Source organism: Echinops telfairi, unplaced genomic scaffold (assembly GCF_000313985.2).
Source record: "Echinops telfairi isolate 266 unplaced genomic scaffold, ASM31398v2 ScPeMD7_7458;HRSCAF=8496, whole genome shotgun sequence".
Taxonomy (NCBI): Eukaryota; Metazoa; Chordata; class Mammalia; order Afrosoricida; family Tenrecidae; genus Echinops; species Echinops telfairi.
This window is the reverse complement of record NW_022111358.1, coordinates 18,988,644-19,010,802: the sequence shown is the minus strand read 5'-3', so window position 1 is coordinate 19,010,802 and position 22,159 is coordinate 18,988,644. Positions and strand designations below refer to the sequence as shown.

The window sequence follows — 22,159 nt, the reverse complement described above, 5'->3', positions numbered from 1 at the left end:
CAGACAGGCTCCTGGCAGCAGTGTGTTTGTGCTGACAGAGGAGGAGGGGTGAGGACTGCGCCCGTGAAGCACGTCAGCAATAACGTTGACTTGTAGACGTAGAAATGTGTACGTCGTTGAATTGTACGTGTCTAACTGGTGAACGGGCGTATGCTTGCTGTGCACAGTCTCAACAACAAATATAACACATTACAAAACAAAATGCAGCATCCTCCCCCCAGTCTTCTAATTGACGGAGAGTGGAACAAGTCTAAATAACAATTTTATTTTAATCTACAGCACAAGATTTCTTTTTTACATACATTTTAGTGGTTTTTGACAGTGTTACTTTTGAGCAGACGAAATGAGTTCACAAAAAGTAAATATATTATATCGACATAAGATACACAGTAAAACAGCAGGCAACCAGCTGTTCAGGATCAGGCATGCAGAAGGGGGTCTGTGGGTACAATCACTGGGCTCCCAGCCTATTTCATAAGACACCAGCAGGTACCCATTCTTCGTCCTTCCCATAGGATTCACAATCAGAGCATTCTCCACATACACCCACTGAATAAACCCTCTTTTGAGTCACATCAGTACAAAAACGGAACCAGCATGCTTACACACGTGGCTAGGTTTAACCATTTTATCAAACCCGCTACTAGAACACAGGTCTCTGGCATCCCATCTGCAGGGAAAGTGGTTTCCCTTACTGAAACACCATGAGGAGAGCTGAATCAACAGAGCAACGAATACACCAATCTTAATATAAGACATGGAGAAAGTCAAAAATAGCACGTTAACCACCACTCCCGAGCCCGCATACAGTCATGGGCTCAAGCTGTGTGAGTTTCCATTTGGGCCCACGCGGCTTAAACACTTTGTATTTAGAAAGGAAAACAATCAAGGTGTTTGGGGAGATGCCGAGGAAAGGTGCACGTGTGAATGTCTGTGTCTAAGCCCACACTCTGAAACAAACACCCAATGGGTGGTGTGGGGCAGAGACAGTGACCTAACGGAGCAGGGCAGGAACGCACGCAGTCAGCGTCTTTCTACAACGCTCCTCAGCAGCACGATCACGGTACGGGTGTGCCCACTCGCCCACCCCGGAGGGAGGCCCTGAAGAAAGCAGGGCCAAGGCAGAGAGTGGCCATGTCGGCACCTGGGGGAAGAGTGAACGGTATCAACGTACTTCTCCATCATGGCCAACCACACCAGGTGTGGGGGCGGCCAGAGCAGCACTGAATTCAGAAGGAGGGGGCTGGCAGAAAAGTTTGGAGAAAAAGTGTGAGTTTTTTACAAATTGGTAATTTCTCCACGCGTCATAAAACGGTCCGAAGAGGTATGAGGCTTGCTCCTTTGTGGAATGTTGACTGCTTGCTGCAGGAAGTCACACCATGCATGAACCGCAGAGGCGCACTTCAACAAAAGTTGTTTTTTTAAAAAAAGTTACCAAAAAACTAAAATTCTCTTTAAAAAATAACCATGTTGTGCGCCAGGATGAAGCATGGTAAAAAAAGTCATGTTTTAATCCTGTCCATGATTCTTTACACAGCGTGGGAAAGCGATAGAAATATTCTTTTGTTTTGTGTTCTTAAAAAGGAAGCTTTGTTAATTGCACTGGCCATTTAACAAGCTGACCTAGGAGTGTAGAAAAAACCATGTAGTAAAATCTGTAAAATGAAAATACAAAATTCTGGTTTTGTAAACATCAGTTGGCCAAGTCTACCCAGTGTCCTTCATGAGTGTGGAATGGAATGGGTGAAGAATTCCCTAGATCCGTGTGTTTGCTGTGAGGGGAAAGCCAGCACACAGCTCCCACACGTTCACAGTCAGTGTATTCAAAAGATACAAAATCAGTGCCATGGTCTTTTGTGTTCCCCCGGCGCACCCCGCTTCCTTTCTGGTCTTTCCTGGGCAATCTCAGCGCTCACCCTGCCCCTCCCATGTGCCATGATAGACATAATACTGGTGTGGAGACCTAGCACAAACGGGTCATAAGTGCCGCCTAAAGTCTGTGGGGCTTCGGTAAAGGTACTTCCAAATGGCGTAGTAATGCACCGCAGCTGCCGTGGCCACAAACAGGTGCCAGATGGCGTGGGCGAATGGGATGATGCCGTCGCTCTTGAAGAAGACGACTCCCAAACAGTAAATCAAGCCCCCGCAGGCCAGTTCGTGGAGTCCGTCGGTGTTATTCTGTCAATAGCGGGAAGAAACAAAGAGGCGAGCTGTTACTCCGATTGTGCAAGGCTACCAAGGTAACTGCCACCCCACGAGCCGCCCGTTTTGCCAGAATCAAGCAAACAAAACTCTGTAAACTGGAGTCAAACAGAGGGCACCTGCCCCTTTGGCACTTTGCTCAAGGGAAACCGCGATTTGACCCAGTGCGATCCCCGTGCAGGCCATTCGACAGAGCAGCACACTTATGTGGAAAGCACCCTGCTGGCACTGTGGTCACACGTGCGTTTCCCTTCTGTACAGATGACCACCTAGGAAACCCTGTGGGGCAGTGGGTTTTCCTCATGGTGTGTTTAAGCAGACTGTAATGATGGCCACGTCACCAGCAAAGGCCAGTCACTAAAACAGGCCATTGTGCTTGGGAAAGGGTCAGCAAAACTGTGGAAAGCCCTCAGCGAGATGGACAGATCAGCTGCAACAAGGACTCAGGCATCCCAAAGGTTTCTCCCTCTGTCGTGTGTGATGTCACCAACTGGCAGCAACAGTTGGGGCTGCACAGGGCCGTTCATTTTAATAGAGGATGGCCCCTCCCTTCGATAGCTGCCTTACTGACTCTAGCACACCACAGCCTTCCATCAAGAGCGTCCACCTCAGCCTCGGCCTTCACTTCCCTCTGCTCTCCGCTAACCCTGTTCTGCACGGAGACTTCCTCCGCCGGCCACAGGAAAATCATAGCTCCCACGACCTCGGAGATCACAAGCTACTGGGTGCAGAGTACTGCCTAACTTCCAGTCTGCTATCTGGGCTCTTCTTAGCTGAGAGGGCAACGAACAGATTTGTGTGTGTGTGTGTGTGTGTTATACGGGGGAAGTCAGACGTTTTTTTGGCTGCCTCTTAAGTTTGTAAAGACCCAGGCCTGTCTATAAGGCCTGTAGGAATGAACGAGCAGAGAACAGAAGGTGGGAAGTCTAAGAGCCTTGGGAGATATGAAAACTGAATGTCATGTGGTATCCTGAATAGGATTCTTGAACAGAAAAAGGACTTTAGAACAAAACTAGGGTAATCTGAATAAAGTATACATGTGAATTAATAATACTTTGTTCATTATAATCACCATATTCATCAGTAGGAGAAATTGAGGGTGGGGTCTATGAGTACTCTGTACCATTGTTGCAACTCCTCTGAAAACTGGAAAGTATTCTAACATAAAAAGTTTAGTGTTCAATGATGGTTAGTTTATATAAAGTATAACACCTGTCTGAAGTGAACTGTACATGTTCTGATGAATGTAACCAACACCCCATTGAGATACACAACTATCTCAACCCTCCAGAAAGTCCCCATCCCAGTCTCAGACATCCCTGCCACCAAGGCAATCACTGTCCTTATTACTACCACCAGAGAGCAGGTTCTAGCTGTTCTACAACTTCACGGAACGGAATTCGTATATATACTGTGTACATTTTTATGTGTGTTGAGTCACTTAATGTAATTTATCAATTCGTTCATCTTATGACTATGATAAAGTTAATATTTACATTCTTTTACAAGTCTTTTTGCAGATAAATATTTTCAAGTAATACCTGAATGGGAAAACCGTTAGGTCATAGGGTTAAGTTTAAAATTTTTTTGGTAAGTTTCATTTTTAAAGAAATTGATCAACCACTTTGTGAAATGGTTACATCATTTTACATGGAGGCTTGGTGGCACTGCAGTTACGCATCCAGCTACTAACTCCAAAGCCAGTGTTTCGAATTTCACCAGCAGCTCCATGGGTGAAAAGACGTGGTGATCAGCTCGTGTAAGAATTACAGCCAACCAACCTCCACGAGGCAGTTCTCCCCGAGGTTATGACTCAGGATGAGCCTGATGGCACTGCACCGCAATCAGGGGAACTGGACTGGGGGGTATGGAAAATCTGTGCCCTTGCACCAGCCTATCATTTCATATGCACACCAACAGTGCAGTACTGTTCCAGTTCCCTCATCTCCCTGACAGCATTTGAAGCGGTCAGTCTTTTAAAGTTTGTGACATACTGGCTATATAGTGGTAGCTCCTTGTGATTGTAATTCTCATTTCCCTAATTTCACTGATGACTGATAATGAGCACGTTTTCTACGACTTGCTGGATACATATATCTTTATTGATAAAGTTCTGTTCGTCTTTTATCCTCTTTTATAAGATGGTCTTTTTATTCCTGAGTTGTAGTCTTTTAAAGCAATTCTTCCAGAGGGACACAAAAGGTCAATTGGTGTAACAAAGTTATTCGCAAAGGTAATGTTTTATAACCTAATTTGGTGAGCAGGGCATGGGGCCATAAAAGCTCCTGAGTAGCTAACTAAGGTGTGATGAAGTTAGAAAAGACACATGGAAACAATTAACCCAATGCACTCATAGACAATGCGAACATCAGTCTCCACATTTCTGAGACCAGAAGAACTAGATGCGGCCCAGTTACCATGACCACTTGCTCCAAAAGGATCACATTAGAAGGTCCTGGGTAGATGGGAAGAACGGTACTCAACACTATAAAAGAGATTAGGTTTATTAGTTGGACAAAAACTGGGAAAATCTCCAAGATATGGAAAAGAGATGCAAGGACTCCTACTTCACCCCTCTTCTAGAGGAGTTTGGTGCTTGCTCTGGGTCTCTTCCTTCTCCATAGGACTTTGGTAATTAGTTTCCCAAAGAAAGAAATGGGGCTGGAATCTGGATTTGAATTACATCGTATTTACGGATTGCTTTAGGTAGTATTTTCACTATATTGTCTTCCTATCTATGAACATGGTATATTGTTCCATTTATGACCGTCCTTTGGTTTCTTGGAACAGCATTCTTTAGTTTTGTGACCTTTTGTTTCTTTGGTTAGTTTAATTCCTAAGTATTCATCTTTTGTGCGGCTATTATAAATGGTATTGTTTTCTTGATGTCTTCTTTGTAGCCTTTTGTTGGTATATGAGAGTCTGATTCATTTCTCTTCTTTAATCTTGTATCCTGCTACTGTACCAAATCCCTTGTTTTTCTCCAACCATCTTTTTTATGGAGTCCTTGAGGCTCATTATATAAAAACCATGTCATCTACAAACAATGAGAGTTTTATTTCTTCTTTGTCTACATTCCCTTGATTTCTATCCATTGTTCCTGGTTAACATTTCTAGTACAATGTTGATAAGAGTGGGTATAGGGGGCATCCTTGTTTAGTTCCCATTCTCAGGAGAAATGTTTTATTTCTCCCTATTGAGTGTGATGTTAACTATTGGCTTTTAATATATGGCCTTTGTTAAGGGATTCCTATTTTATTGTTTTTATTAGAAATGGGTGTTGGATATTGTCAAAGGCCTTTCTAAATCTATTGATATGATCATGTGGTTCTTCTTCCTTGTCTTATGTGGTGGCGTGTGCTAATTATTTTTTAAATTTTGATCTATCCTTGCATCCTTGGCATGAATCTCGGTGGTACTGCATGATATGATGTGGTGTTGGAGTCTATTAGCCAGAATTTTGAGAATTTTAGTATCTATGTTCATGAGGGATAGTGGTTTGTGGTTTTCTGTCTTTGTATGGTGTTTGCCTGTTTTGGGAATTAGGAATATGCTTTGCTTTGGAGACTGTTTGGGAGTTTGTTATCAGTTTCTATATTCTAGAATAGTTAATGCAGAATTGGTGACAGTTCTTTGTTAAAAGTTTAGAATTCCACTACGAAGCCATGCAGGTCTCAGGCTTTTCTTGGTTGGGAGTTTTTTATTTTCTCTATTTCTTCCTTTGTTACAGATCTGTTGAGGTTTTCTGCTTCCATCTGTGTTAATTGGCGTAGACAGTGAATCTTCAGGTCAGTGGTTCTCAACCTTTCTAATGCCTCAACCTTTTCAGTTTCTCATGTTGTGGTGACCCCCAACATTAAATTATTTTCACTGCTACTTCATAACTGTAATTTTGCTACTGTTACGAATCGGGCGACCCCTGTGAAAGGGTTGTTCGCCCCCAAAGGGGTCGTGACCCACAGGCTGAGAACCACTGCTCTTCATCCATTTCCTCTAGGCCAGCACACTTGTTTCAGTGCAGTCTTTCACAGCAGTGTGCTATTATGTTTCCCTTTTGTCTGAGGCTGTGGTGATATCCCCTTTTCATCTCATTGTCAGCTTCCATTCAGCTCTATCATGTATTTCAAACTAACTTCTGTGCAGGAAATGAAGTTGAGGTTCATGGTTTGGCACAGAGAGATTCTGTTGTTTCACACAATTTGTTGACAAGGCTTCCCATCTCCCATTCAATTTCTTTGGTGTTTTGTTGAAAACCAATTCTCCATATAAATGTGAGTCTATTTTTGTACTCATCTCGAGGTCCCATTTATCTATTGTCTATCTTTAACACTGTACTGCCTGGATTATTATAGCTTCATGGTTAAGTCTTAAAACAAGGTAGCACGTAAGTCCTTCAACTTTGTACTTTTTTGAAATAGTGTTGGCTATTCTAGGTCCTTGCGATTTCCAAATCATTTTTGATAGGGACTGTGTTAACTTTATGGATCAATTTGGGGGGATTAACATCTTAATGACATTGGCTATTCCAATTCACGGGCATGTCTGCTGCCTAATTGTTAGTTCTTTAACTTCCTCGGTATTTTGTAGCTTTCCATGTAGACCTTTTGTGTCTTTCATTAAATGCATCGCTGTGTTTTTCTTATGTTATGGCTGTTTTCCAGCTGCTAATTCCCAGTGCAATGGGCGTGAAGAAGTACTTGGAACGGTGAAATTAAAACTAAGGGCTTTTCTCCACGAACTTTGTGACGCCCTTCATATATGTAAATATATTTGATTGTTGTACTTTGACCTTAGATCTTGCTTATTCTTTTCCTTTTGGTAACTTTTTGTAGAATCCTTAAGATTTTCTATATGACCTATTCCCTCGGCAAATAAAGATGAAAATTCATAGTGTGAGAAGCAAATAGCTGCTATACCAAGGGTATAGAACTGACAGACTTTGGTTCGGGTCTTTTGCCTTCAGGGAGCCCAATGAATGGTGGCCTGGGACTGTCGCATACTTGCTATTTTAACGCCTTCTTTGCTTTGTTGCGATGCTAATCTCGTAGGCCTGGTTCTGCTACTGTCAAATGAATATCACTAGAAGTGTTGACTCATCGCCAACCCCCATTGTGTAAACAGTGTCCAGTCACTTAAGAATTTAATCTGAACAATAATTCATATATTGCAGTTTGTAGCCAGCTTATATTTGTATAATCTCCATTACTCAACTGCGCTATAAATGCTATACCTTTGGCTAAATTAATGAAACAGTCAATAGGATTACCTTATACTCCAGGGAAACAACTGATAATGTTCTCTAACATAAAATGACAATGATGTCTCTAGGGTGAACCAGACACAGCTATAAACAATGGATATATGAATGGATCTTCTGCTTGCACTTAATTCTAACCCCAATCTAAGACCAATTAGTTCTTATGACATGGCCCTGCTTGATACTTGCCCTAATGAAGAGATCACTGACGATATGAGTGCGATAGCCAAGTGTGGTGAAGAAACTAGATAGTGCCAGGCTATCATAGAGAACAGCATCTGGGGCCTTAAAAGATCGTCTTCAAATCAGCAGCCATCTAAGTCCACATGGGAGAGGCACACTAGTCTGTGTGATCCAGGATTGAAAGCAGTATAATCCAAATCTGAAGGAGTAGTATCAGAGCTTAAATTGTGAACACTCGGTTTGCAGAAGGACTCAGATGACCTTCTGCAGAAGGACTCAGATGACTCAGTGGACCATAGGGTCCACACATAAATTAAGCCTCTGGTGACTACCTTGTGACCACAGTCAAGGAATGTGAATAGCCAGTCTTGTTATACGACCTAGTATTGTAGAGATGATTATAGTAGATAGGTCAAAATGTAACATCCTATTTGATGTCTTTTTGACTTACCGTATATGCTCATGTACAAGCTGAGTTTTTCAGAACATTTTTTAATGAAGTTTTTTTGGTAAAATTAGGTGCCTCGGCTGATATTCAAGTGGGCTTAGACCCGAGTATATACAGTATTTAGATGTTCTATGAGTTTTAAAAAAAGTGAAGGAAATAGATGTGGATTAAGCCTCCAGTGAATCCCCGCTGAACATAAACTGGGAATATGAAAACAGGAGCACAAAATTTAAAATTTCGAATTAACAGATGCATATAGCTACCCAGCTTCTTTCTTTTTTTCAGTAGACAGCATGTTTTAAGAACCTCGTCCATTTTATCTGAGTTGCTGTATGTGTGCTATAAAGTTACTCATAATATTCCTTTATTATCCTTTCATATTTGTACTTTAAAAATAAACACATTATTCCTTTTTCCACTAACATTAATATTGTTTTCTCGATTTCTTATTAAGTAATACCTGTTTCAACAATTGTATCAATCTTTCCAAAGAGCCAACTTTTGATTTTGTTTGCTCAATCTTTTACACATTGCTTTCTTAATTTCTGTTCTTTACTTGCAGCTATTGTGAGGTTAATGTGTTCATTGTTCCTAGGTTAAGGGGGAAGCAGATTACTAATTTTAAAACGTTCTTTTCTAATATAAGAACTGTGGTAGTGCCATTACACAAGTTTTGTTGGGTTGTGTTTTCATGATTACTCTGTTCAAACTATTTTCTAATTTCTTTCTGATGTATCCCTTGATTCATGAGATTATTTAGAAATGCACTGTTTAGTTTTCAGAGTTAGAGACTTTCTACATCTTTGTTGTATGCTTTCAATTATATTACACTTATTGGGGGTTATTTTAAGGCCTAATCTTTTTGATCTTGGTGACTCTATAAGACAGAGTAGAACTGCCCCTAAGGGTTTCCAAAACTGTAACTCTTCACGGGAGTAGAGCACTTCATCTTTCTCCTCGGGGAGCGGCTGGTGGTTTCAAACTGCTGCCCTCCCGGTTAGCAGCCCAGTGCACCAGGGTTCTTAAGTGGTTGGGTATAGGTTTTGAAATGTAATTATGGTCGGTAAAATTGGTGATAATGTTGCTCAAATCTGTGATCCCTACTGTTTTTGTGGCTCACATGTGTCATTACTTACTCAGTTGAGAGAGAAGTGTCAAAATCTCTAACCACGCTGGAAACCCGTCTCGTTAGTCCGTTGGATTTTGCTCCGTGTGTTTTGGAGCTCTCTTACTAGGTGCACAAACATGTAGGGCTCTTGTATCATTCTGATGCAATAACCCTTCAATCATTATGAAAGGCGCATCTTAATTCTTATACTGGTGTCTACTTTGCATATTATTATAGCCACTTGAGCTTGCTTCATGATTAGTATAAGCACACCTTCATCATAATAGCTCTTTATTAGACTCCCCACACACATACCTAAGAGTCTTACAACAATGTACTTCCACTTTCCCACCCTGTTGCGTTGTTGAATATATTCTCCTCCTACCTGTTACAGACCCACCGGATGTTTTGAGGAAACTAAGGAATGAGGAATAGTCTCTTATGATTACTAGCTCCCTGGCTTGGTCCCAAGAGATCTGTGCGAACTGCACAATAACCCTAGTACACGCACATGCACTCACACAAGTGGAAACAATGATCTGGTTTCAATTCTTCTAAGATGCCAGCACTTCGGTCCGACTGGAGGCTTCTGGCATGCTGTATTCTCCTGGTTTGCACTTCCTGTGGTAGCGATGTCTGGCATGTGCGCCCACCCCTACCTGTACTTTTCCCAAGTGCCTTATAGTTTCTTTAACAAGAACTGCGCTTTCCTGCTTTATTCACATTCTGTGAAGGGAAGCGTGGGGATGGCCTTGCTTGATTACATAAATATCAGCTACTGACTACTGCACCACTGATGAAAAGGCCAATTAAAGAATTAGACTAGTAAAAATTCTGGATAAACCTGTTTTTGCAATACCCAGAGGGAGTTTACTTGGGAGTTCTACCACCAGGAAGGACTGCAACCCATTTACATAAACTTTTTGGTGCCCTGAATCACCCGACACTCGACGTCCTTCACGGCAGTTTCTTGGATCTGTTACTATTCCCTGTTGACATCACCAACTAAACTATATGTTTTCTATGCTAACTTTTCCATTAAAATCATCATCAACTTCGTATTTCAAAGAAAAATATTTTGTGAGATTCTCACAAAGCGTCTTCTGAAAAATAAAAACCAATATACACTCCCCCCTCCATCCCACCCCCCAGGAGTCCTTGCACAGGTCTTCCCATGGCGAAGCCCCAACTGTGTAATTTCTTCCTTAAAATGTGCCTATGAGCTCAGGAATGAAATTCCAGGTACCAATGCTGGGGGGGAAGAGAGCTTAAGCTACGCATGTTGTGATCTTCTTAGTATGGTGTTGTTCTTAGAAGTGGACACATACAACAGAGTAGAGCTACCCCAAAAGGGCTTTCTGGAAGCAGACTGTCTGGTCTTTCTCCCCCGGGCTGCCGAGTGAGTCTGCCACGCCCACCTTCTGGTTGGCAGCTGAGCCCTGAGCTGTTCTGCTGTCGGAGACCCCACATAGAGCCATGCCCAGTCAGCTTGGATTCAACGGCAGAAGGTGCCATGGGGTTTGGGTTTTTAATGTCACAATATGTATCTGACACTGTGCACACAAGCAAAAGGCACAAGTAACCCATGGGAGAAGATCCTGAGGTTGTAATGATACGTTTTTGTTTCTAATGGAGAGACAGACACTGACTTCTCAAGTATAATTCAACTTGAAAGGGAGCTCAAGAAAATACATGCAATACGAAAGGGGGTACTGTTCCCCTTCGACTCCTGCAAATCCCCCAAAGAAATTTTCCAGCAATGTTTAAAAACAACAGCAAATACTTTCCTGGGGGGAAAACCAGCATGACATAAAGGCAGTGGAAAGAAGTGTAGGGATTTCAAAAATATCAGGGAGGAGAGTGGACAGATGACAAGTTACCATCTTTCCCATTCTGGGTTTCAGAGTTCCACAATTTACACAGTCTTCAGAGTAAGAAACCTCAAGCTTTACCCTCTTCTATAGAATGAGTGTTAAGACAACTGGTAATTCAATCAGAAACACTCAGCGTAATACAATCAAATGCTTCTTTTGGAGGAAAAGGGTAGAGCTGAGGGTAGGAAAAAAAGAAAGGCTCACCGAAAACAACAGAAGGGGAAAGTCTAAATCTATGGATGGGCCAAACTAGAAGGTATTTAATGAACGACACTAGCACTTTATTGGTATATTTCTCTTTTGAGTACTTCATTAATGGAAGTGCTTCCACTCGAGTAAGGACTGTCAGGTATGATGTCTATCACTGCAGTCGAGCCCTACATAGAAAAAGCGAAGTGAAAGAGCTAACGTCATGAAGCCACTTCTTACCATTGACGTCACCACCAATGCTGGAGAAAATCCCATTGTGAGATAGAAAAAGAGCTCGATCACCTTATACCTGCAAGAACAGATATGCAGCTAATTTATCTATTTCCTTAGCACTGGGACCACCCTACCAGTTTGTCCTTTTGAAAAAGATCTGTAAGCTCTTAATGATCCCAATGAAAATACCATAATTGCACCAACAATGAACCTGCATTTCTTTCAAGACTTGAAACCAAACTCACCCTGGTAGACTACCTGGAAAGTGTGCTCTGCCACAACTAGCCCCGGCTGGATCCCATCTGTCTGGCATTTCCCCGCGTTCGATCCTTAAGTGCTTGCCTACATTTTTATTCCAATCCAGAGACAGTAGAACTGAGAATGTGCGGAGGGACTGGCCCAGTCCACCAGCCGCCAAGGAGACACAGCCCTCAGGAAAGAAGGGCATACACTTTCATTGTCTCTCAACTGCAGCTGCACATACTCCCAACTTGTAAAGTTCACCCCACTAGGCTGCAGAATGTTTGATAACACTAGGAACCAATTAAAGTTAAAGTTGCATTTCCGGCTCATCAAACTAGACTAAATTTCGCAGGTAGGAACCAGGCTTTGTTTGTACCTATACACAGCTCATGCCTGGTGTTTTAAACCCAAAGCCGACCATGTTACAACCATATTACAGATTTAGAAAGAATGGGTTGAAGTGCTTGGTTTATACCAGAAGGCCTAGAAACGATAGTTGCTTGACCTCACCTCCTATTTTATCCAAGGGCATACATTCGGGTCTTGAGCCCAAGGAAGGTTACTTGCAGGAGACTACAAAAAGTTCATGGGAAAAATTCCATTTTCTTGCATTCCCATTTTTCCCACAAACTTTGTATATTGCATAATGTCTCTTAGAATGGCCAATTATGATCAAAAAGTCTTTCAGTTGATTGTGACAGCCAGAGAGAAACTAGTCAAACTACCATTTTCTTCTAAAAAGCAAAAGTACTTTAATGCTATGTGATAACACAAATTAGAGTCCATTCTGAGAGTCATCTGCCAACCACAGTAAATACAGAATTTCACAATGACACCGAAGACAATGATTTCATGCTTGCACGTTTCTCAGATGCAGGCATATGAGGTCAAGGAAAGCACCCCGGACTAGCAGCTAGGATGAGGCACTGATCTGACGCATGTCCTAGATGTCTTGATTCTTCATGCCTGAATTTAGACTAGATGACCGAGGGTCTCCTCTAGAGCTGAGATGTGAAGCTGCAGCAAGTTTTCCTTTACATATTGCCCAGTGCTTCTAACTGTGAACTATGAATAATCAGTTTAACAACGATGCCCATGGCTGGACTACTCAGAATTTAGATGTCCTGCCAAGCATCCCCTTTCTCAGGGAATTCTATCTCAGCAAGTGTTGTGCCGGACACATCTTCTCTAAGGTTGTTAACCTTTGTGGTCATTTTTTCCTAGTGCTAACTGTGGACTACAGAGGCCACGGCTAGTTTGTCCTTAGGCTACTTCATGTGTCTTGGGTTGTGAAACCAGGCCCAGGCAACACCAGAGTGACTGGTCACGCGGCCTCTTTGAATTACATCAGCTCAGACATGCCATCTGTTTCCTCCCCAAACAGTCAGTTCACCAATAATGAACGTCAAATGGCTCCAAACAGTCATTAAAGCAATATATATTCTATTTATGTATTTCTGCTATTTTGAAGCACAAATTAAACAAGTAAACAGGGTTTTACTATAGATACAATTTAGGCAGTACATTTTAAATCTACCAAGTGTAATTATTTTTTTCTTACTTTTCATGGTAGAGAAATACATAAATGGTTCCTCCAGCTGCCATGAGCCAGATAAACCAACGCATATGAGATGCCAGGGGTCCAAGTTCACGGAGGTTTAACCTAAAAGTGGAAATGTGACAACAAAGAAGAGTGATAAATGAAGGGAATTCATAGACCTTGGGTTTTCCTCGAGTGTTGGAAAAGTGGGCAAGGGGGGCAATGTGGGTAAAATTAATAACTCAAAGACACAACTGTCAGTCAACCTTTAAGAACTCAGAATTAGTTCCAAGGAGGTTTAGATATAGAATCAGCTAAAAGCAGGTGTGGAGAAGTGGGTCCCAGCACACCTGTGCTGCCCAACCTTCCTTATTCAGTAGACTATGGTAAAGAACACCTGCCTTCTAATTTCTGACGACATATTTGGGGACAGGTTGCTGACAAAGCAGTAAGAGAAGCCGGAACGATGTCCCGACCGGGGATCACATAGCCACAGCCGATACCTAATACACAGGCCAGTGTCTCCGTTACCCAGCTCTCCGCCAAGAGAGAACCTGAGAAGGAACACCCCGACCGTACACACTGGAAGACAGCGAGTTAGCATCTAACTGTGCACTGGTATGATGTCTGGGTTTTACAGTGCTGTCAACTCTTCTAATTTTGTAACGCAGATACATCTATGAGGGTGGGGTGAGAAGGTGGTTCTGAGTGGCTATGACTATTCAAGTCTTGTTACCAAGTGGAAAAGGTAGTCCATGTACAGCTGGAACTACATAGGCACAAATCCCCCACTTCAAAATTCAATTCCTCGGCTGCATTTTTAAAAAGTGTTCCGTTTCTAACTGTAAACTCAGGTCTACTTCATAATAGGAAGCCAGCCTGTTATTTAGTAGGCTTGTTGGGCAGGGAGATACCTCGGCTTGGTAGGTTTCCTTAGAAGCCCCTGCTCGCTGAAATCCAGGTCTGTTCCTTGTGACTGCGATGATCGAGGGCATACAGTGAACTCTGGCGTGTTGAAAACGGGATGGTGTCTTGAGGGAGGAAAAGCTAAGGTGCCTTTAATTACGGGTTTCAAAGCAACAAAACTGTCTACCTGACCAGCACCAAAAGGGCCGCAGGATGAAGGTATTTTAAAGAGCTGAATACTTGGGCTAAGTCGTTTATTCATGTGGCTGAAGAAATGAGAAATGCACTGAGTTCCTATTTATAGCAGTTGCTGCTCTCTGGAGTCGGCTGAAGATAAACGGAATACATTTCAAAAGCTGCCTGCCTTCCCTCGCAGACAGTTGCAGTATCTCCCCTAGGACCATGTAATGTCTAGGAGGCTGAACAGCAGCAAGAGTTCCGACACTCTAACCACTGGCACCGAGTCGATGCTGACTCAGAGCAACCCATCAAGGGTCCCTAAGATTGCAAATCTTCATGGGAGCAGACAACCTCATCTTTCTTCCAGGGGGCAGTTGGTGGTTTTGAACCGTGGACCATGAGGCTAGCATCCCCAGCTGATGCCACAGCACCATTATATGGAGAGCAAACTACATACATCTTGAAAACCAGCACGCTCCCTACACACACATCCAGATCCGTGTTCTGAACAGGAGCAATAGTCTCTCCTGAAATCTGCAATCTGACCCAAGTTCATGACATTGGGGGAGAAACTTTGTGTCTGTCTGTGTGTGAGTGACGGCAACCGGGGGCAGGGGCAAAGGAAGAAGGGAGGAAAGTGCGACTGAGAAATCCCCACCCCCCAACCCGTTATCAGCACACGCCCTTCAAAATAGAAAGAGCGTATCTTACCACGGAGCATAAGAAGCAGCAATGAAGAAATAGATCACCATTCTATCACCCATGTGAAAACAATGCTCGACTGTCCTAAGGGGAAAAACAACATGGGTCAATTTTTAACAAAATTTGAGATAGTGAGCTCGGGTTATCACTCTTTATGTGGCAATTCCTGTACTGTTTTACTTTCCCACGGGGTTTACAAACCTGTCTTCAAAGGCACACAACTTTTTAAATACAATCGCAAAGAAAAGGCCACCAACAGAAACTTGATGTACAATGGGTATTCTCCTGCTGGAGAGGACACAGCAGTGGACGTTACCAGGATCAGAATCTCTAAAAACATGTGCTGTGTTTCTTCTGAGTCCTGTCCGCATAACATCACATGAAATTAAGATGCCATCTGATGGTCTCGGTGTGGCACTCAGCTTGCCGAAATCACATCATGCTCTTTATGCCCATAGCACTTAGCATGTCTACAGAGCAGCTGTGACTGTAAAGGCCCGGGTGTAGACCGCAGGTTGTAACCAGGGACGCGAACAACCTAATCCAGGAACAGCTGTAACAAAGACCAGGAAAGGCACATTTGCTGCAAGAGCTGCCACCTGGCTTTCCCATCAAGTTCCTCCTTCCATATGGAAAAGCCAGGAAGTGCAGAGACCTTGGCTCACGGAGGTCTAGGCAGGAGATGGATGGACAGAGCCCGGTCTCCCTCCCCAGTACCCAAGGACTAATATTGAAGATGCAAGAGCACATGGGGCTGAGCTGGCCTCGCTGTGTCCACAGCCGGGACTTGTGGGTACAGACAGGGAAACACCTCTGTGAGCTGGAGTCATTTTCTCTCTAGCAGGGTGATGCTCGTTGAATCTCAGATAAGTCGAGCTCACCCACTCAACCCAAGCTGCTCAAATGTGTCTGAGCATTGCAGTCACATGGGGAGCTGATAAACTACAGTGAGGGACTACAGTCCAGAAAGTTCTATTTCCGAAGAGCTAGCTCGATGGAGCATATATTCTTTCCCTCTTTGGGTGGTTGGGATTTCCAGCCGGGCTTAGGGCCGTTGTAACAGCTCTCGCAACTGTGCATCCCAGCATGGCAGCAGGCAGTCTGCGTGCGAGTCTTAGTCAGGATCTGCCACCCACCTCTCTGAGGTCACCTTGCTCACGGGGAGAATGCCAGGACTACCTCTACGGCAGAGTGCGTGTGAGCGTTAAATGCAACGGTGGCGGTAGTTTGCTGTTCAGCACAGCACCTACTTACTCAACAAACGCTAACTCTTTCCTTTATTTATGTCAGGGCTGTCCTTAGACATTAAAAAAAGAAAATGTAACGCAAAGCAAAACTCTGCCCAGGGCTTATGATTCTATTTCAGGGTTCAAGAGTCTGGTTTCTATGACACCTCCCTTCGCAGCCCCTGGCAGGGAGGCCCTGAGAACCAGAGCCGGCCTCTACAACTCTTTATTGATTCAGAAATCTAGACAGCAAAGCCAAGTCAGCCAGGGCAACCACAAGCGTGGGTCGTGCCAAGAAGATAATGAAGTGCTCTGCTCCTGGACCGGCCCCTGGGCTTTGCGACAGTGTGTCTCGAGGAGCCAGCACAGGCAGGTACTCTCTGAGGCCCTGGGCACCCTCATGATTCCAGGCTACGGTTTTATTTTGAGCTCCAGGAGCTGTCACCTTAGAGGAAAGGGCTGCAGACTGGGAACTTCATGCAATACTTGGGAGGCTGTGGTGGAAAACAGCCCAGCTCTGGGAGCCTGACGTCCCGCTGCGCTCTGGCTCTGCTGCGGTCCCTGACTCTGGCACCTCAGGCCACTTCAGTTGGCCGCGGGATTGGAGCATCTCCTAGACTCGGTCCCGCTCTAATATCCTGTGATTGTGCCTGTGAGGAGCTCCCCCCCACCATCATTTCCTGCATCCCAGCTTCTGCTCTCGAAGGAAGTGGATCGTTTTAATACACATTGTTTGAACCGGTTGAGGTTTTTGGTTTTTCTGACATTCTGTAAAATCAAAAGGTCTATTCTTCTATTGTGCTTTTCATTCACTCTTGGCCTAATTCATAGGCAATCATTCCCAGTTAGCTGGTGGGCAGCTCTCTTTGTCGTCTCCCAAATTCATGCTTCACCTGCAGGGAGGAGGAACACCTCTAGCCCCTTATGTGCCTTTGGGTTGGGGGGCCTGGGGCCACTGTAGTGTTTGGAGAGTACCTGCTAGCTTGTAGCAGCAAATATGGGCCTGGTCTGACAATACAGGACCAATCCTGAGAGCCGAGCCTCACCAAACAGCAAAGGGAAGTTGTGACAGAGCTTCCTACACCGCAGTCCCACAGTCTCTCGGACTTTCAAACGGTCTCACCCATCTTATCTCATTCACTTGTTAAAATAATCCCGCGAGTCAAGCATGGCGAAGTCTCATTTTACTAATGAAGAAACTGAGGCCAGGTGACTGACTCAAGGTCACAGCTAAGTCATCAACGTCTGAGCTACTGCCTCTCTCCTTAGTTTCCCTGACAACATTAGAAAATCACACTCAGGCCTTTAAGCTGCAAGTGGTGGGGACCAGTGAGGTCTTGTCTGTGCTTCCTGAGGTTAGGTATCTTGTGTTGCTGACCCCACTGGCAAAGGCCTGCTTACAGAGCTACTACACATTGGGGGGTGGGGGAAGGGGATGCTTAAGTGCTGGCCAGCCAAACGCCCGAGTCCTAAGCAATGGGGCGCAGGGTTACAGTGCCTAAGGGCAGCGAAGTGTCTCCTCTTCCCATCCCCTGGGGGAAAGGACCCAGGAGGCTGGTGTGCAGCAGGAGCAGGCCGTCGCTCTACCTTAAGTGACTCTTCTTCCACGATACGACGTGAAATACTGTAGACACGATGAAGAGGGCGCAGAGGCCCATGCCGTAAATCCAGGCCGTGAGCTTTTCCCAGCAGTCGTCGGACAGCCGATGGAGGAGGGCGCTGCCCACGATGGCCGGGACAATGAGGAACTGGGGGGAAGAGGGGGAAACAGCCTGCGTCTGATTGGATCACGAGCTTTGCTGAAAACACACAAGTCTGCCAGGGGCGATTTCAGAAAAAGTGATGATCTTAAAGCAAATGTTTGCCTCTCCCGGGTAATCACAAGAACCAGGTGGAGTTGTGTCTGAGGCTGCCCTGGAAGCAGACTGCTATTCAGTACCCAGGAACCATGCCAGTCAGTGGGGACACGAGTAAGCAGTGAGGCATGCAACATTATTCAGCTGTGGCACAACAGATGTTCTTTATCCTAATTTAATTAAACAGGGGTGTAGTTCATCCTATTCGCTCATCTGATGCAGATTAACGACTTAAATATTCAAATGGCAAGCAGATATTCAGATTTCCCAGGGTGGTCCTACTTTTTAAAGTGGAACCTTTCCTGTTGCCCTTTGGAACCACTGAAATCCCAGTGTTTTCAGCAAAAGGTCAATGAATGAATCAAATCAGTAGTATATCACACACATACATGCTCTGGCGTTCAGTTTAAATACATGCATTCTACCGATTTGGAGGCCACTGGGAGTCAAAGAGAGTTTGGAGTTATTTAATTTTTAATAGTGCCTTTCACGTAAGCAAGGGTAATCCACTCCTAGGTCTACTTACTTGAAATATTTTAAAAGTGTAGCGTCTTAGAGAGAGATTATTATACCATATTTGACATTCATACAAACACAAATTCAAAGGTCTAGGTCCAGGGGTCCTCAAACTTTTTAAACAGGGGGCCAGTTCACGGTCCCTCAGACCCGTTGGTGGGCTGGACTATAGTTTAAAAGAAAACTATGAACAAATGCCTATGCATACTGCACATATCTTATTTTGAAGTCAAAAAACACCCAGCGGGCTGGATAAATGTCCTCGGCGGGCCGCATGTGGCCCGCGGGCCGTAGTTTGAGGACGCCTGGTCTAGTCAGTTGCTTAATGTATTTTGTAATAACAGAATTGCTTTCCTTGGTTTTTGGAAACGAATACAAGCTGTAGCGACAGTCTTTTCTCTCTCTCTTCCCCGCAGTACTCACTTTTGCCCTCTCGAGAATGAGAGCCCCAGAGAAGAGCAGCATGCGTTTTCTTTCTTTTTTGAAGAGCAGCGTGCATTTTCAAGGGTGGAGGTTTTCAATGGCCCAGGCCGAAAGGAGAAAACTACTGATGATAATTTTTTTTTGCACTGTAATATTTATTTGACTTACAGAGGTGTCATTAAGTGATTTATGCCCTCCCTGCCTTTTTTCATGTTAAAGCAGCCTCTCTTTCATGAAATGTAGATGATGGAAGATTTTTTTGTTTGCACGTTTTGGAAAGTTTGCCGGTCCCCTAGAATCTAATAAAGCTGGGACACAGCTTAACAAGATTAATATTCTCCCTTCCACGAGCATTAATGCGGAGGTTTCATCTGGTTTCCCTTCATTTTGGTTTGTGCAGCTAACTGTTCCGTCACTGTGTCATGTCCAGTTGGGACCCAGGAAGCTGATTCAGGGCCATCTGAGCAAGAGAATCCCCACAGCTAAGCTGGGCACCAATAGCCACAACCATGCCACTCAAATGCTCCCCTTTCTGCTCCGTAATGGACAACATCACTGGTTACTAGTCAGCAGTCTGGAAACTATCAGGCACCCTTCCTGACAACTTTCACTAAATTCGTCTTCTGCAGTTAGTAAAGGGAAAAGTAACTGCCACATCTTGAAGCCACTGGGAAGGAAAAAGGTCACATGAAATAACTGTTGTTCAAACTTTTAGCATCTTTCTATCCTATTCCTGCCTTAGACTTAAGCACTTTAAAAAAAAAGAATTTATTTACTTAGAGCTCTGTTAAATTTATTGACAGTGTGGTCAAGAATAAAAGATGGATACCCGTGCAAGGACAGTGGCAAGTTCAGTTAGGCCACGCAGTTCTAAAAGCCCAGTTTGGGAGTTAGGCCACGCAGTTTTTAAAGCCAAATTGGGTTCGGAGCATTCTGACCTTTCTGCTGCAAAATGCACTGCACGTGAGAATGCTATTAAGATCAGGGCAGAGGTCAGCTCAACTCTAGAACATTCCATGAAGTCCTTTCTGTCCCTGGAATCTAAGCCAAGGGTTCCAGAGAAACTGTCCATTAAAAGAGGTTACTCAGAATTTCATTATTTAAGCCCTTTTATGGAATCTAGGGCAAGCATGTCAGGTACTAATTTGTTTTTCCCTCCCAAAGAAAAACAAGTTTTAACAAGGGTCCTAGCATAGCAACTATTTAAATAAAAACCTTTTCTACACCCAAGGACAAAAGGGATTCGGTAATAAGTTACGATGTTATTACCCAGCAAATCTGAATTTGCTATCATCAGACCCAAAACAGGTGCTTTATCAAGTCTGATGGATGTCAAGTAATAACCGGATGGCTCTGTTTTATGAGCTGACACAGTAATTCCCCAAACTTGCCTTCTATTTAAAGTAGCTTCTCTAGGGCTTATATTTGGCTGAAAATGTATTTTAGTGTATTCTTGTGAGCATGTGTTGCTTTTCTAGGGCAGAAAAGAAGGAAAGAAAGTAACAATTGAGGGACCAAATGGGTTCTTCTTTTGGAACACTCTGGAACGATCCCTGCTCTGAGAAGCACCACTGTGGGTGTGGGGAGGAAGTGGCTGCCTGTGTCAGGGGAATCACTTAGTCAATACAAGAAGCTCTTTAAACCCAGCGTGAACTCTCCTGGCCCACGAGATGCTGTCGTCTTGAAGAGGTGTTTATTCCTCACAGGGCTGCAGGTCCTTGGGTTGGGTTATTCCTGTCACATGGGGTACTTGACTGAGGCAAAGCTCGGAAGGACGCTACTGGAGAACACATTCCAGGACGGAGCGGCTGGTGGGCTCGGGCACTCTGAGCAGTCTACATGCTCCCACCGTCTCTGGCGACAAGACCCAGCACCGATACGGTGGGAGGTCAGGTCTCGGGGAAGAGTAAATCCCACTCATGGTCTTGAGGTTCCTGAAGACCATCACCCCTTCCTCCCACGGCCTGCGGGGACTGCGTACTCACTGCGTGTGTGTAGCAGTTAGCAGCATGTTCGTAGCAAGTTGGTTTGTAGCGGCCGTTGGCTGGAGCCCGATGGTTCATGAACCTGTAGGAAACGAAGAGCCATCATGTGGGAACAGCTCAAAGCGCCTGGAGGACAATGGGGAAGGAAGGCTACCAGTGGTGGCTTGGCCTATTCTAAGCGAAGCGGTAACTGCTGGAAATACCTGGTTACCAGGGGCAGGCCCACAAGAACTGTTTTCAAAATAAATAAATAAATAAAAGCTACTAAAAAGGTGTAATGTGAGCCGACAGCTATGGTCCTAAAGTACATACCCTAGTTTATGGGATTAGCTATTCTTTCAGCGTATTCTAAAGAAAAGTCCCCACCAAGCCAAAACAAACAGAAACCGAAATTGCTTCTTTAACTGGGACCCCTAAATTCCGGGGAAGGGTGGGTGGTGCGGGCGGGCTCCACACAACTATTAACAGTAATCCAAAGAATTATTCTAAAGTTTAAAGTTGCTCGTCACTGTCCTTACATGAAAAGGGTAGGCAGCGTGGGTGGACAGGTTTCTATAGCGCAACCCCAGAGAGCCTCACTTGGTGGGAGGAAGGTGCCCCACTCTGACGGCGAGCGAGTGCTCTGTTGTCCATTTCAGTGGGAAAGATTTGCGGTTTCCTTCGGATAGTTTTCCACCTATACCGGCTCCAGCTTTCCCAGAGTTCACCGTACTTTCTCTCAAAATCCACAAAGCTCTGACCTCTACCTGACAAGGAGGCCTGTCCCACCAAGGTGCCTGTCCCCGCTTCAGTCAACTTAAACAGATGGCACCTGGCTCCCTCGAGGCCTCTGGAAACAGGCAGTACATTTCCCCTGTGCTTTTCCTCAGTTAAGAGAATTCACCCCAAAACCAGACACCCGACTCATACCCAAAACTCTGGCTATAAAATTCATATCCACACACAAAAGCATGCATGTATCTATGAATCAGAATCGCTCCTACACTTAGACACACATCTTGGTTCCACACTTCCCTGTGGGCTGGCTTTGTGACAATGGGCATTGCAATGACAAGCTCGGATAGCACAGAGCCTAAGGAGGCTGGCA

General features: G+C 44.3%; 1 protein-coding gene across 1 annotated transcript; it reads right to left on the bottom strand.

Annotated features, from left to right (window-relative positions):
• Nucleotides 1–245: 245 nt before the first annotated feature.
• MMD (monocyte to macrophage differentiation associated) lies at nucleotides 246–21,151 on the bottom strand. Its single transcript, XM_013005855.2, has 6 exons — nucleotides 21,073–21,151; nucleotides 17,880–18,040; nucleotides 15,076–15,150; nucleotides 13,300–13,401; nucleotides 11,502–11,571; nucleotides 246–2,178 (listed from the first exon to the last, which is right to left on the bottom strand). The coding sequence occupies exons 1-6, from the start codon at nucleotides 21,148–21,150 to the stop codon at nucleotides 1,978–1,980; spliced, it is 687 nt and encodes a 228-aa protein (XP_012861309.1). The 5' UTR covers nucleotide 21,151; the 3' UTR covers nucleotides 246–1,977.
• Between the last annotated feature and the right edge of the window lie 1,008 nt (nucleotides 21,152–22,159).